The sequence below is a fragment of the Heloderma suspectum genome, chromosome 2 (genome assembly GCF_057233095.1).
Source record: "Heloderma suspectum isolate Gila_16-S chromosome 2, 16-S_ref, whole genome shotgun sequence".
In the NCBI taxonomy this organism is placed as follows: Eukaryota; Metazoa; Chordata; class Lepidosauria; order Squamata; family Helodermatidae; genus Heloderma; species Heloderma suspectum.
The window spans coordinates 189888559-189902743 of NC_139459.1; the positions used below are offsets into that span (position 1 = coordinate 189888559).

Below are 14185 nucleotides of genomic sequence, written 5' to 3' on the forward strand. Positions count from 1 at the left end.
TCTCTGGGGACTGACCTCCCAGGTCCCTAATTGAATCAAATGCCTGGAGTCACTCATATCCAGGGTGTTTTACTGGATGGCTGTGCAGATCGTCTTTCCCCACTCCCCTTCATTTGTTATACCAGTTATTGCTAGAGTTTGCATATTGCATCTCCACTTTCTGTTGTAGCTTTTAGCCCTTCTAGATGGAGGCTGGGGTTCCACAAGGAACCTGAAAGGCTTGGGCTGTGTGTCAAGAGAGTGAGACTAGCATAGCCTCCCCCAATCTGTTACCCTCCAGATTTATCTGTCTACAACTTCCATCATCATTGTCAGCCAGCCAGCTGGGGGTAATGAGAGTTGGAGCCTCACATGTTTGGAGGACAACAGGTTGGGGAAACCTAGACTAGCAATTCATTTCCCTGCTCCTTTCCCATTAAGCTAATATCTCTGTTGGGCCTTGTTTTTATGTACGGGTGGTTCTTTAATAGATTTCCATTCAAGGGGGCCACCGCCAATGGGGTTTCGATCTAGGTGTGGTGTTCACCACACATCTGCTTCCATCCTGACCTGGAAGTGAGGAAGGACCTGCGTTGGTTGGTGTTATGTCCTTCAACACATTGGCTTAAGGATGACTATCCTGTAAGGATGCCATGGGTGTTGACCGAAACTGGAGTAATTGTTATGCAAAACGCCATGAAACCTTGGCAAAACGGGAGGTGGCCCCATCATGATTTTCCCCTCTCCCCATCCCATGGATTGAGCAGAGGGTATCTTTCCAGCCCTGCCTCTCAACTCCCACCCTGATTGCAGAGGACATAGCACACCTGTCCTCAGTTTTGCTAGGTCACTAGCAAAATGCCCATCATTATGAGAGGAAATGCTTGGGTGTGCGCAGGGGGCAGGGGGCTTGTATAGCTCAAGCACCATGGCATAGAGACACATTGCACCCCCTCCTGCTGGAACTCTATCAGGGCAGGGACCGTAGCCTTGAGGCACAGCATGTGTTTTGCATGCAGAAGGTCTCAGGTTCCATTCCTGGCATCTCATGTGAGAAGGGTGAGGTAGCAGGGGGCGGAAAAGACCTACTCTGCCCAAGATCCTGGGGAGTTGCACCCAGTCAGAGTAGATCAGTCTTCCCCAGCTGGTTCCATCCAGATGTGTTGGACTACAACTCCCATAATTCCCTACCAGCATGGTGCCATACCAGCTAGGAGTTATGGGAAATGTGGTCCAACACATCTAAAGGGCACCAGCTTGGGGAAGGCTGGAGAAGATAATACTAGGTTAGATGGACCAATGGTCCGAATTTATTTATTATTTATTTATTATATTTATATCCCGCCTTTTTTTCCTCTTTAAGGAACCCAAGGTGGTGTACATAATCCTCCTCCTCTCCATTTTATCCTCACAACAACAACCCTGTGAGGTGGCTTGGGCTGAGAGTCTGTGACTCTCAGCCCAAAGTCACCCAGTGAGCTTCCATGGCTGAGTGGGGACTAGAACCTGGATCTCCCGACTCCCAGTCCAGCACTCTAGCCACTACACCACCACACAAGGCATCTGCTTATGTTCCTCTGTTGCTGGAAGCCAGGTCCTGAGTGAAGGGCTTACCTCCCCCATCCCAGAGGATTTATGAGCAACCATTTACTTACTTCTAAGGGGGAAAGTAAAAGAATGCACTTAGGGACTAACCCACTTCCTGACTCTGGTGACTCTAGCCATGGAGAATCCTATCTTAACAGCCTCTCTCCTCCATCTACTTAGCTCCATCCTGGCTTCTGTTTCTTGTAGGGATGGGCGGATCACTTACCCTGTTCTGGGTGGGGGGGTCCGTGGGGGGGCGAGGCAATCCCTCCCTCCCCCTGGAATCCGTCCAGGCTGGCTCCTCACCATGGTGATCCTGCGGAGCCGGCCGCTGGCTCCACAGCGCTGGTGATACGGCTGGTCTCCATTGCCATGCTTTATCGCTGTGGTAAGTCCGGATGCAAATGGTGTCCACTACACCATTTGCATCCCTGTTTTTTCACGTGATAGGCTATGCAAATATCTACTTAAATATAATTTGCATAGCCTATCGCATGAAAACAGGGACGCAAATGGCATAGTGGACACCATTTGCGTCCAAACTTAGCACAGCGATACGGCACAGCAATGGCGGCCGGCCGTATCACCAGCGCTGCAGAGCTGGCGGCTGGCTCTGCAGGATCACCACATGGAGGAGCTGGCCTGGATGGATTCCAGAGGTGCACGGAAGTGAGTGCTCCATTCCGCCACAGACCCCAATGGGGCTGGATTCTTGGAATCATTGGGGGTCCGTGGTGGAATTCTCTGACATCCCTAGTCTTGGTCACTATAGGTTAAAGCTGGCTGGAAAGCAAAGAACTGGCTTTCTAACATAATGATCTTAATACTAAGTATAATATATGGTGTTTTTTCTAATGGTTCACACATTATATTCTGTGAGAGAAGGGAAGATTGTCAAGTGATCCACCTAGTCACAATAGCAACAGGCAGCTTTTTTCCTTGGTTTACTTTATCTCTGTCTGTCTGTTTTCTCTTAACAGTGCTGTTTTCTTTGTTACCTACTTGATCCTGGCCTGCTGCTCTGGACCCAGGTAAAATGCTACTTTCAGCAAATTCAATGTATAAGGGATCTGCTCATCCTTTCTGCTGGGGAAGAGATCTGTGCTGCCTTGGAAGCATGGATATTCACATCATATTGGCACAAGCTGGTCAACTAGCTATCACTAGGGATGTATGAGAAATTAATTCCAGTTGGTTTTTAACCAGTTTCACACCCCCCAGACTGAACATGGTCTTGAACGCAATCTGTAGTCAAAGTCCATACATCTCTGAGCTTGTAATGTAATTTGTGGACCCCTCAAAATGTATTTGACATCATGTACATTTGAAAAAATGCATATAAAATGCACACAAACATGCTTTACTCAATGGGAGAAGAATGCATACATTTCAACGATGCGTGCAATTGATGCGTCCATTGGGGAAAATGCATGCAAAAATACACATGAATTTTCATGCAAAAAGAAATAAACATAGCTTGCAATCTGATATGGACATGAGATGGAATGAGCTTCAAGGTTGGGAGAACTCCAACCAGCTTGAGTTCTGCTGATTCACACATACCTAGCTATCACTTCCTTTATTTACTCTGTGTCTGTTGTCTATTGAAATGATCCTTCTTTTTGGTATCATATTGGTTTGAGCTCCCCATGTCCCCAAGTGATAGGATAGTCCAGGGGCCACCTAGGCTTTTACAAGGTTTGTAACCTTTTGAGATGAGAGTACAGGGGCATTATGCTGCTTCTGTAATGCCTGTTTATTTACAAATGTACCAGCCAAGCTGGTACATTAGGCAAGAACCCAGTCAGTCAGTGCTAGTCTTCAAAGCAGCATCAGTTTTCCAAATGCAAATAAAAGTCTTTAGATCTCCCCTGCTCCCACAGACTCTCTTTTGCCAGCCACCTGCAAAATTCAGCCATCTGTCCCTTTCACTGGCCGAGTGGCCGTATCCAAAAGGACGGAATTGTTTCTCTTGAACCCCCACCCAAATAGGTGGGTGTGTCCAGTAGTTAGCTACCCACCATCAGTGCTTGTTTAAGCAAGCATCTTCTTGCCATCAATGTCCAGTGAAGAAACATCCTTATCCAGTAGCAATACAGATGCCAAAGTCATCATGACTTAATTTGCATGCCTCTTCCAAAATTCTAAATAGGTAGATTCCTGATCCCTGTCCTAGGGTACAAACAGAAGTAATTCTGAAAATAAAAGAGAGGGAGAGGGAGAATAAAAGAGGGGGAGAACACATAGGCTGCCTCCATCAGTGGCATTTACCACGTAGACAATGGCCTAATCCTGCCTTCCCCAACCTGGTGCCCTCCTGGTTTTTTGGACTACAACTCCCAGGATTCCTGACCATTAGCTATGCTAGCTGGGGTTGATGGGAGTTGAAGTCCAAAAATCTGGTGGTCACCACATTGGAGAAGCCTGGCTTAATCGGTGCTCTTTGTGGCCCGCATAGTGAGCGTCACAAGTGTACGTTCTCATTTTGTGTTTGATAAGGAGAATGCCCTCTCTTACTCCAAAGCTTTGCTGTGGCATGCCTTGCTGTGGAAAATACTCCACTGTGGTCATGCTCTGGCTTCAAAGGGAGAAGGAGGGAGGAGAGAAAGAGGGAGTGAGGACACTTTTTCACCTGATCCCCTGCTTATGCTGATGCATTTCAATGTCTTGATATCCCTGGGTAATATCCCATTCAGGTTAGGTTTGCTAGCTTTTCAGCCAGTGTCTAAGCTGTGCCTTTGGGCGGGCATCTCTGTCCACAGCAATCAGCAGGCATGAAATTGCTTTGTCTGCTAAATCCAGTGCCTCGGGCCATTGTTAAAAAGGAGCACCTAGCCATGCTGAAAAGGTGACCGAACCCTAATGCAAGTTGAGTCAGTGACAAAAGCGTCTGTGCCCCGATACTGGAGCATCTTGTGAACTGTAGTTACCCGGCTGAATTTTACATGCTTTTGCCCGACTGCTCTAACTGCCCTGCTGTTCTTTAAGTACCTTATTATGCAAGATGCTGTTATGCAATCTTCCTCTCAGCGTGATTAGACTCTTTGGCTGACGAAGCTTACTTGGCTCCCTTTCACTTAATTCACAGGAGGTACTTCCCATGGAACCTGATCCTCCTGAGCATCTTTGTAAGTAGCACACCTACCACTACGACTTGGGCTTAGCCGACAGGGCTTTAAGAGGAGCAGTGGGCTGAAAATCCAAGAGGCCCAAGAATGTCCAGTTCCAGTGACTGAAAGTAAACGTTCATGGCTGGCCCAGAGGATCTGCTGAGCCAACTGTTGGCTCTGCAAAGTTTGGGATCTAACAGTGCACCACTTAGGGGCTGGCCAGATGCAAAAGAGGACAGGGGGCTCCCTAGAAGGGGGGATTTTGGAAATGCAGCTTGTCGCCTAGGGGCAAGGAAAGCTGCCCCAGCTGAAATTCCCTCTCCAACATAACTGTAAAAGCAACGAGAGTTTTGTCCTCGGTTGTATCTGGTCTTTCTATGACACCAGAGAGGAAGATGATATATTCATAGTCCAAGAAACAAGGACGGCCCTAAAGCAGCCTTCTCTAACCTCTAGATGTGTTGACCTATGTGTTGACCTACAACTCATGGCTGACTGGCGAAGGCTGGGAGTTATAGGCCAAGATATCTGGAGGGCACCAGGTTGGGGGAGCCTGTTCTACAAGACAGGATCTGATCTGCAACTTCTTTGCAATGTGCAGTAGTACAGGGCCCTGTGCTGACCTACTCCTACCACCAGGAGTGGTACGTGCAGCCTTGCCATCCTGCTCCTTCTCTGATTAGGGTGGTGGGAGCAATTTGGACAGCCCCCGGCCAAGAGCGGCAGGCCTACGCAAGGCACAGCACTGGTTGCAGCTAGTTGGACCAGTCACAACAGCCCCAAGGCAGATAATAGGGAAACACTGATCTCTTGCTGGAAGTTTTTGCAGTGGCTTCTCTTTGGCTTCCTCCCACGTCCCCTGCCCCATGGGCTCCTACCCATGACCACAGCAGCACTGGAAAGAACAGAGCTGCTGGGCATGGGGTAAAGGCTCTGAGCATGTATTCTGAGGGGCTGTCCTCTGACCCATTCTGCAAGGTGCATAGGAAAAGTGCTGAGTCTGCACGACAATATGGCAGACTCTGGAGATCAAAACCAGCTTCTTTCTTTATCATGACATTTTATTTTATTTGATAATAAAGTTAACAAAATAAAAGCAACAAAAAGAAGAACATATAAATCAAGATCAATATAAATCAATAAATCAAGATCACAAAGCAACAAAGGAATTCACTGATTATAATTATTAGTCTATAGACCTATGACCATGTGTCAAGTACATGGTGTGTGTGCATGTGTGAGTGAGTGAGTGTGTGTGTGTGTGTGAGAGAGAGAGAGAGAGAGAGATCCATTAAGAGAAATTAAAACTCCTGCAGTGAGCTGTATAACAATATCAGTCTTCAAAATCAGCCAATATATTTTAAAGAAGTCAAAAGAACAAGCTAAGAAAATCTTCCAGAACTAACACTTAAGGTTACATGAGCATAAGGCTTATTGAACTCTGTGGGATTTACTTATGAGTAAGCACACATCAGATCAGGCTGCACACTTGCAGTCAGCACACCTACCAAGAAATCAATGGGACTTAGACTGATTTCACACATGCCAATAAAAGTGCTGTTGAGCTTTGTTCCTGCTGTTGGCATACATGCCTGGAAGATAGAAATGCAGTTTTACGTGTGTCTGTGTGTGCCTGTGTGTGTGAGGTTTTTAAAAAATCAGTTGATGGTCATGCAGGAAGGTGGATTTACAGTCACATTCAACCTTCCAGCATTTTTGGAGTCACCAGTCAACAGATGCGTTCTGAGTGCATTTTTTAGTCCTCCATCTGCCTTTTTTTGTGGTAGAACTGCACATTTGGGGCTTTGGTCACTATTAACAGGCACAGTGGCTCCCTCACTTGATTCCCTTTCCGTGACTGTGGGCATGGGACACATGACCATTTCTTTCACCATCCCCAACCCCTCTGGTTTCTTATGAAACTGACAAGGGCAGCTTCCGGACAGAGGGCTCTTAGCACTAGCAACCACAGGTACAGCAATTCCATCGTTTTTCCTTAATGGTTTTTGTGCAATAAGTAGGGATGGCCTGGGCAAGTGCCCCCTGCCCCCGGTCCAGGTTCTCCAGGATCCCACCGCAGCCCTGCCCCTATTCGTGCGCACCCAGACCCACACTTGAGCTCCCCGCCACTCATTGAGCTGCCCGCACTCAACTCTGTGACTGCCATTGTTTGAAGAAGGAAAAAAGGCAATCGCGAAAATGTGCATATTGGCATATGTATGAAATTTGCTGTGAATCCCCAGATTACAGGTCTTTCTTTGCCTGTAATCTTGCATATACGAGCCATTCATGGCTCCATTTTGCATATTCGTAAATATGTGCATTTTCATAAATGTGCATATTCACGTAATGCAAATGTGAAATGTTCTGGTTGCTGCAGTAACCGCTGTGAAAAGGAGTCACAGAAAGAGTTACAAAAAAGTGGGGGAGCCAATATCTCCCCCTTTCCAGACTTGCTGGAGACTTGGGGAAGTGTTGAATGGGAGGAGGTCACCGACAGGTGTCAGTTCAACACTTAAAAGCAAGAGGATTACATTGCCAAGTGGGAGATATTGTTCTCCCGCCTTTGGTGCACTTAGTGTTCTCACATTTTCCCCCTTTTTTCAGTGCTTCGCGGCTGCACAAATGGGTTCCTCCTGTCCCTTTAGTATTATTTTTCTCTGGTCCTTGTGAACCGTGTGCAAATTAGCCTATCTGCTGACTCACCTTTTCAATTTCCTTGTATGTTACCTACTCCACTTTGGCACTCCCATTGACAGCTGCAAGTAGCCGTCCTTCCAAAGTGCCTTTTGGACATTGGTGGAGGGGCAGTCACTGGTGAGGGAGGCTGGAGCTGGCACTGGTGAGATTGCAAAGAGTGGTATGGGCTTGGGGGGGGTCATTCTTGCCAAGCAACTGTGTAGCCAATCTCAGCCACCCGTGATTAAATCGCTCTCCTGGGTTCAGACCACATGACAACCTACCATGAGTATGTGAACAACCCTGCAACAAGCTATGGGTTCTCAGGGTGGCTTATTTGTGAAAATTAAGCCACCCTGTGGAAAATGGTTCAGACAACATGACAACCCACCATGACAGGCTGCCCATGGTGGGTTGTCATGTTGTGCAGTCACTGTCAAGACTAGGGATAGATGCGAAATTCATTCAGTTCACATTTCAATGCAAACGTACCAAATTTGCACTTCCCGTACCTGAACATGAACTGGAATGCAGTTAGAGATGGAAATCTGTACGCTTCTAAAGTTTGCAGTGCAGTTCACCAAAAAAAGGAGACACAAAAATGCACATAAAAACTGTACATTTGAAACAGTGCATATAAAACATGTGTATATTTGAAGAAATGTATACAAAAACACTTTATTCAATGAAAGACGGTTTGCAAAAATGTGTACATTTGAAGCAGTGGGCACAAAAATGTGTACATCTGAAAAATGCGTACAAAAAAATTGTATATTTTGAAAAAATGTGTAGAACAATACATATAAATTTTCATGCAGATTTTTTTTTTTTATGCAATCCAGTGTGGAAACACAGGATGGAACAAACTTAGCTGTGGAAAACTGTGAACCTGAGTGAAATTGAGCGTAACAGATTCACCCATCCTTAGCAAGACTGTTACTGCTGTGGTCATGATGGAATTGCATCCAAATTTGCTAAAAGCCTCCAGCTAGGGTGGGAAAAGTCACTTCCTTCCTTGACCATCCTGGACAGTGGCCCATCCTGCTGGGACCATCCCCTCTCACAAAGAGACATTAATTACCCTTGGACCCAGCCAGTCAATCCCGTCCTGCTACATGTTATAAGCCAAGACAGGTATGGTTGAGCAAACAAGCAATAGGCTGCACTATTCACCTCAGGTTATAGCAACTGAATTTCACCTAACAAAACAGGACTGGACAGTGTTCTGGACCCATCTGTAAACTAGGGATGGAGGAGAAATGAGTTCAGTTGACATTTTAGTGTGAATTTACTTAATGTTGCACTTTTGAAACACTGTGCGAACTGAAACTCAATTATCCTTCAAACTCACATTTCTCCAAATTTTGCAGTGCAGTTCTCCAGTCAAAACGTGCATACCAAAATGTGTATATTAGGAAAAATAACATTCAAAAATGGATTGTATTAGGAAAATTGCTTGTAAAAATGTGTACATTACGCAAATGTGTGCAAAAATGCATACGTATATTACAAGAAATGTGCACAAAAATGTGTATGAACTTTCATGCTAACTTTAAAATATATATTCTCAAAGTTCATAATGAACCAAACTTAAGACTGGAGAAGTTCTCAATTTTTTTATGACATGAACTTAAGATTGCAAAAATGAAAAACTGAGAGAAGCTCAAACTGACAAATTTGTCCATCCCTATTGTAAACTGAGTGACAGAATTAGTGGCATCAAAGTTGAGGCAGATGTAGATGACTTTACTGCCAAAGCACTCTGTAACATGGTCACAGCAGAACTGCTGTTTTCCCTAAGAAGCTTGGAAATAGGGTGGATAGCTGTGGAATGGAGAGTGCCTGCTTTTGGACCTTCATTGGGGAAGTAGTTTTTGAAGGCTGTATCCCTCAATTCACTGTATTCCTTACACAGAAGTAGCTTAATCCCCAGTACAGGGATTTTGTGAGCAAGTTTGGGACTTTACTGGTTTGGATCCAACTTCCTTGTTGCACCTGTGGAACGGTTCCCCCAATCCCTGGAGCAGATTTGGAGAGTGCATAAGGAGCTGCAGGGAGGAGGAGAGGATGCAGAAGTCCCATTCCACCAGTGATATCTGTTCCATGGTCACAACAAGGAAGTTAGATCCAACCCCTAATCTTCTGTATATTGCATAGATAAGTGCAGGCCTGCACAGCTCGTGAACCACAAGTCCAAATGCAGCACACCAGCCTTTGATGATGACAACTTGCCTGACACATTCCTTCACTCTGTTCCCCTTATTTTTGCAATCCTGGACAAGCAGTTAAAACAGGAGGTTTAGTGAATGCAGTAGACCACCATACATGACTAGTGGGCTGCTTTCACCTTGGCTGTGCAGGTTTGTCTGGGATAATTACAAAGAACAGACCCTAAGATTGGTTGTATCTCCTTTCTTGGCTCCTGGCTCCAGCCTCAGAAGTAACTGAGTGCCTTTCTCTCCACAGACTCTGTCCATGGCCTATCTGACTGGGATGCTCTCCAGGTAGGTCACTCACAGAAAGAACTTGAATGGTTGTCACCTTTTTGCAACGCATGCATTTTTCATTCCTTGGTACCTCTTTCTGGCAGTTCTTCCCTGATCTTTCCTCTGAAAGACCAAGACTGTTCCTCTTCCTTCCTTCCTTCCTTCCTTCCTTCCTTCCTTCCTTCCTTCCTTTCTTTCTTTCTTTCTTTCTTTCTTTCTACCTAAGCAAAACAAATGAATAAAAAAAAGTATATCTTAATTTCTAGATTCACTGAAGCTTGTGCCTCCTAATTCTCCAACTTTGGCCCAGTTAAAAACAAAGAGATAGTTCTGGTAATTATGGAAATCTGTAGCCAATGATCAACAAAATATTAACAACCACCTTTTCCCAATAGAGCTGGATTTTAACACACGACTACCTGATATAGAAAAATCTTGTATAATTTGCATCATATCTCGAACAAATACTAGGCAAATGATAACGTTTATTTAATTTAGCTGGCATGTAGTAGCATTGACGTAGGATTTTATGTATATATATTGAATTTACACGTACGTACCAAGAAATAACATCCTGTTCTACAGATGCACGCCTGTTCTTTCCCAGTAATATTTTATATACATTTCTTTCTCATCTAAGGGAAAGAGAAGGATAGATTCAGATCAGAGTCAAATGAGTTACAATTGTCTGAAGACCGTTAAAAGATCATGTGGCTAAAGAACTTCACAGGCTGGGGTGGAACCGCTGCACAGCAGCCAAGATAACCAATTGCCTTCTAATACAGAACCCTTTTCTAGTTTACACAAAAACAAATAAGGCACTGAAGAATAAAGCCCAAAATGTCAGTTCTGTATTTATTAATTGAACCCACATTTTAATCCACAATGAAGACACTTATTGCAGAGATATGGAGTTGGAAGATATAAGATGGATCACATTTCAGATTAATTTTAAATATTGCAATGTGTTGCTTTTATTTTTGTTCTGTTAATTTTTGTTATTAAACTGCCATTGTAAATTATGTTATGAATTGCAATTAATTTTTTAAAAGTTATTGGTGGGAGTAAACCCCATTGAATGCAGTAAGGCTTACTTCTTAGTAGACATGTATATACTTGTACTGTTAGTCAACGATTGGATAATAGGACACACATGCACACACACACACACCTCTTTGGCTTCTGATATTTGAAATAGGCACTGGGTACAGCTTATCAAGCTTGTTTCTGACAGCCATCTGTCAGGGATGCTCTGACTTGGATTCCTGCACTGAGCAGGGGGTTGGACTCGATGGCCTTGTAGGTCCCTTCCAACCCTACGATTCTATGATTCTATGGTTCTCTAGATGCTGGATCTTGAACCTCATATGACATGTCTGTGCAGAATGCAGATGCAGAGATTACGACTGCAGATGAACAGAATATTCACCATCATGACTGCAGTCCAATATCTCTGCGTGGGGAGGATCTCTATTGAGCAGGACAGACATGCTAGCAGAAAAGCTATTCCAGCTCCTGACTCTCCCAGCAAGATTTGGTGTCTGGGCACTAAGTGCAGGCTGGGAGTTCCAAGCTGCTGTGGCTCCAAATCCATTCTGAAGTAAAGGGGGATGGAGGGACGATATTGTTAGCTGGGAAGAAGCTTCCTTTGTGGTCCAGGTCTTGCACAACTCTCCCTTTGTTTCCACAGTAACAAACTCATCATGGATTTTCATTGTTCTATATTTATCAGATGGCCAGCCAGTGGCCGTGCTAAGACAAATATAATGTGGTGGGAGGAATAATAAGCACTCAGTCTCAGAATCCAAAGAAACCAAGCACAAAGGCCCTTGTGGCAAGCTTTTCTGTTGTTGCAAAAGAAAGGGGAGGGGAAGCAAATGTAAATTTGGGCTGCAATCCTAAGTATATTTCATCTGGAAGCAAGTCCTATTGAGATCAGTTGCATTTCCTTCTGTGAAAGCATGTTAAGGACTGGGGTGTTCAATATGAGCGCCATAATAATCATTTAGTTAGATCTCAGCCAGTATGTTCTGCCTAGGTTTCATCACTGCATTTCAGTAGGGATGTCAGAGAATTCCGCCACGGATCTCAGTGAGGCCAAATGCCAGTGCATTCGGCCCCCTGAAATCCATGGTGGAACGAACCCCCCCCACGAAATGGGCCTGGAACACAGCACCTACCTGCTGCCATCCACGCTGACTTGCAAATGGCGGCCGCATCTGCAGCCACAATTCGCTTTTTCCATGTAGCCGTGATAGGCTACGTAAATACTTACGTAGCCTATCATGGGCCACGGCTAACACAGGGACGCCATTTGCGTCCCTGTGGAAGCCATGATAGGCTACGTAAGAATTTACGTAGCCTATCATGGCTTAACTAAGGGAACGCAAATGGCGGCGGCTACAACAGCCGCCATTTGCATTCCCCCCCCTTTTTTTTTGCTGTTTTAGCCTACGTAAATATTTCTGTAGGCTAAAACAGCCAAAAAAAGGGAACGCAAATGGCGGCCACCGTAGCTGCCGCCATTTGCGTCCCCTGTTTTTTGTGGGTTTTTTGCCGTGATAGGCTACGTAAATATTTACGTAGCCTATCACGGCAAAATACAGGGACGCAAATGGCGGTGGCTACGGCAGCTGCCATTTGCGTCCCTGCAGGCTGCCCAGAGGCCGGATGTCTGGCTGTGGGTGGCCCCGGCCGGCGGCTCCGCAGAATCTCCATGGAGCAGAGTCGGCTGGAGTGAATTTCGGGGGGAGGGATGGAGCGCCTCCCCCCCACTGCGAATGTCACCCTTCGAAAAGGTAAGTGACTTTCGTACATTCCTACATTTCAAGAACAGAGAGTACTTGTGGAGAGAATATAAATATATAGGAAGAAGTAGGATTTGCAACAAAACATTGCAGGGCAGAGTGCTTTTGTTCAGATTTCAAGTTGCTCCGTTCCATTCCTTCTCCCACCTGGTTTTCTCCCCAACAGAAATTCAGCATTGTATGCCCACTGAGCGTGCTCAGGCCATTCCTCATTGGGCTCTTTGGGGGTACTCCCTTCCTTTAGGTCCTTTCTCCCCTAACTGTGGGGTGTGGATGGTGCCATTTTGGCTACATACTCATCGGCACTCACATCTGAACATGGGAGAATATAGGAAATTACGACTGCTTTACTGGCTAGGCCAAATATCCATCTAGCTCAGCTCCCTATCTCCAAAAGTTGCAAACTACATGTCTATGGAAAGCTCACAAGCAGGGTGTGATGGTGATGGCCATCCCCTGTTCTTTTATTCTTAGCATCAGGTTCTCGGGGGTGCTGTCCCTGTACGTGGAGGTCAGTGGCTGCTGTAGCTCACTGGCAGAAGTAGAACACAATACTTTGCATGCAGAAGATCTCAAGGAAGTCAATCTGTGGCATCCCCAGTTAGACAATCCCAGGGGCAACAGATCTAGGAAAGTCCTGAGACCTTGGAGAGGTTCCCCCAGATGGAGTGGACAATGCAGGTCTATATGGACCAATGGGAGACAATGGGGTGGAAGTGCAGGTCTAGATGGACCAATGGTGTGACACAGTATAAGGGCAGCTTTGTAATTTCATATGTAAAGGTATAACTGTGAGCCTCCCACTCCTCAGAATGTGGAATGCTTGATGCTCATTACCTGTTGGCACTCAGTACTCTTCCTTACCACCACCACCACTTTCATGGGTGGTGGCATTATTATCTCTCTGTCTTGTCTTAATCCAACAGTGAGCTCTCTGGCTACCCGTCTTGATCACCACCTAACCAAATGTATCCCAGGTCTTGGATAGCTGAGGCACAGTGTCCTTCTGAACTGAAACTAAAATCATAGGAAGCTGCCTTATACTCAGTCAGGAGCCTTGGTCCATCTAGCCCACTATTGTCTATTGTGACAGGCAGCAGCACCCCAGGGTCTTGGAGGGCTTCCAGATGAGGCTTTTATTGTACCACCACCCTGCCTCTTCCATCCATCCATCCATCCATTTATTACTTTCCTATACCGCCCAACAGCCAAAACTCTCTGGGCATTTTACAACAATTAAAGCTTTAAAAATACATTATTAAAACCATTTTACATGCAAACATATAAACAGACAGCACACACACAGACAACATTCATAGAGTTTTACTGGAGCTCCATTGTCATCGTCTTCCACCCATAACCCTCCCATGTTTTCCCACATGGAGAAATAGCTTGAGCTTCTTCCATTGATGCTATGACCCCTTTATCTGGAAGCTCCCTCAGGCAAGGGGCTTTCTCATCACTCACTACATGAACTTGAGCAACTGCTCAAGAGGGTCAGGTGTAAACCTGGAATCTTCTGCATGTGAAGCTGATG

The 14185-nt window shown here is 45.4% G+C and overlaps 2 protein-coding genes across 2 annotated transcripts in view; both read left to right on the plus strand.

Annotated features, from left to right (window-relative positions):
- Positions 1-14185, plus strand: part of LOC146353610 (exendin-4) — a 491914-nt gene that overhangs the window by 275304 nt on the left and 202425 nt on the right. The window lies entirely within an intron of this gene.
- The window catches only part of FAIM2 (Fas apoptotic inhibitory molecule 2), a 74239-nt gene that overhangs the window by 33753 nt on the left and 26301 nt on the right, over positions 1-14185 (plus strand). The window contains exons 6-8 of the mRNA XM_084829755.1: positions 2547-2597; positions 4655-4694; positions 9822-9859. Coding sequence (XP_084685881.1) covers positions 2547-2597; positions 4655-4694; positions 9822-9859 — 129 coding nt within the window. The remainder of the gene's footprint in view (positions 1-2546; positions 2598-4654; positions 4695-9821; positions 9860-14185) is intronic.